The sequence below is a fragment of the Penaeus vannamei genome, chromosome 18 (genome assembly GCF_042767895.1).
Source record: "Penaeus vannamei isolate JL-2024 chromosome 18, ASM4276789v1, whole genome shotgun sequence".
NCBI lineage: Eukaryota > Metazoa > Arthropoda > Malacostraca > Decapoda > Penaeidae > Penaeus > Penaeus vannamei.
Window position 1 is genome coordinate 12978122 of NC_091566.1, and position 2273 is coordinate 12980394.

The 2273-nt window shown below is 50.2% G+C and overlaps 1 protein-coding gene across 1 annotated transcript; it reads right to left on the reverse strand.

The window, feature by feature from the left end:
- Positions 1 to 501: 501 nt before the first annotated feature.
- LOC138864856 (uncharacterized) lies at positions 502 to 1449 on the reverse strand. The gene has a single exon (XM_070133486.1). The coding sequence runs from the start codon at positions 1421 to 1423 to the stop codon at positions 638 to 640; it is 786 nt and encodes a 261-aa protein (XP_069989587.1). The 5' UTR covers positions 1424 to 1449; the 3' UTR covers positions 502 to 637.
- Between the last annotated feature and the right edge of the window lie 824 nt (positions 1450 to 2273).

The following is a 2273-nucleotide window of genomic DNA, read 5'->3' on the forward strand; positions in this document are numbered from 1 at the left end:
TAAGCCTGTTGAGCTGCTTGAAGCTTCTCTGGAGATAAACGCCTGAATTTTGAGTGTACCGGAGGGCCTGTCGTTTTGATGTAATGGAATATTCCATGTTTGGCTGGCTGTCCAGGCTGTTGACGGAGTTCTGGTCGAAAAACGTCTGGGTACTCTTTGCAGAGGCTGTCGTTAGGGGTATCTGCTCTCACAGTGCAGATTTCTGTGTACTGATGATTGGAACCTAGGGGTGTAGAGCAGGTTGTTACATCCAATAGTCTATGATTGGCGACATCAACGAGTAGTCCGTGGTGCCCGAGGAAGTCTGCTCCCAGAAGAGGTGTCTTAACATTAGCAATGATGAAGTCCCAAGTGAAGCTGCGTCCGGCGGCTTGAATGGGTATAGTCTGGGTACCGTACATTGGGATGGGGCTTCCATTGGCTGCAACAAGTTTGACATTTGATGGTCGTGTCCAGGAACGAGTTTTGTTTTCTGCTGTGTCTGGGAACAGAGAACGGAATGCGCCTGTATCCACGAGGAATTTGCAACCAGATAGGGAGTCTGTAATAAAGAAGCCCGATGCTGAGTTGTCAAGTGCATTGACGTTCCCGCGTCTCGGGTTCTGGGTTGCCACCTTAGCGGGGAGTGGTGGCCCTATTACCCGTTTTTTGGCCACTGGCATCCAGGTAGGCACTTGTGGGCCCCTGCTCCGAATTTGTAGTGGTAATAACAAAATCCATGTGATGGTTGGGAAGAGGCACTTCCAGGTTTGAAGTGTCTTACCTGTGTGTTGGGTCGTCGCTTGTTAGCAGCATTGATGTCAGGGACGTCCTCGGCAGATGCAGAGTAGGTTGTGTCAGGTTTTCGAGATGCTCTGGCAGCATTGATGAGATTGTCTGCCTTCTTTATGCGATCGTTTATGGGACTGTCGTCGGCTTCTTGCAGGGCAGATCTTACAGAGGGGGGAAGGCGCTGCAGCCACAGCTCCCGCATCAAGTCCACACGCCGTGGTTTGTTGGTGATAGGGTCGAGATCAGGGAGTGTAGCGAGACCCTGCATCTCGTTCCATGCTGCATGTGCTGTTGTGTCTCCCAAAGGTATATGGGGAAGACTCAGAAGCTTTTGGGCACGGGCGCTGACGGAGAGAGTGAACTCTTGTAGAAGGTAACTCTTCAAGTTTTCATATTCGACGTCTTGGTTCTGGTCCTGGTCGTCCAGCCATGCCGCAACACGAGGGAATAACTGCTCAGGGATTGCCTCCAACACACAGTCTGCCTTCGTTCGGGGGTCTGTGACTTTTCTCAGGCGAAACTGGATTTCTGCCCGCCGGAACCAGGATGTAGCTTCTTGTGGGCAAAAGGAGGACAGCTTCACTGCTATGGCGTGGATGGAAGAAGTTTCGGCGTTTTCTTTCGCTTCACTAGGATTTGTCTTCAGCGACATGGTCCGAGTCTAAGGGTCACCAATTGTGTTGAGTGCGTCTGAGTGCATGGTCGGTACTTCTCAACAGCATGGCGTAGTTTGGTGAGGTGCTCAGAATCTGTAGGGGTATCTAAACTTGGGAAGAACTCCCCTGGAACAGTGAGGGCTTCCCCAAACACCAACTCAGCAGGGGAAACTTGCAATCCCTCTTTTGGGGATGTTCGGATCCCGAGAAGAACCCAAGGAAGTTCAGCTTTCCAGTCTGATCTAGTGCAGCGCACCATTAACGCTGCTTTCAGAGTACGAAGACACCTGGCGACCATGTGGTGACTATAGGCATCTTAACCTGATCACAGAACCAGACCACTATCCTCTTCCCAACATGGCGGACCTAATCTCTAACCTTCATGGTGCCAAGGTTTTCTCTAAACTCGACCTCCTGAAAGGCTACTTTCAAGTACCAGTATACCCTGAAGACATACCCAAAACAGCAGTCATTACACCTTTTGGCACTTACACCTATAATTTCTCCACATTTGGCCTACGAAATTCAGGGGCTACCTTCCAACGCATGATGGATGGCATTCTCGGAGACTTTCCCTTTTGCGCCTGCTATGTTGATGATATCCTCATCTTCTCAGGAGACCCCAACGAACATCAACACTTACGGGTCGTGTTAAAACGACTCCATAATAACGGCCTGGTGGTGCATCAAGACAAATGTCAATTTGGTGCCACATCCGTGGAATTTCTCGGGCACAAGATTTCGCCAACAGGCGTCTCACCCCTTCCTAGTAAGGTAGACGCAGTTTCATGATTTCCCCCACCAACCACTATCAAAGGACTCCTGTAAATTACTACCATCGTTTCC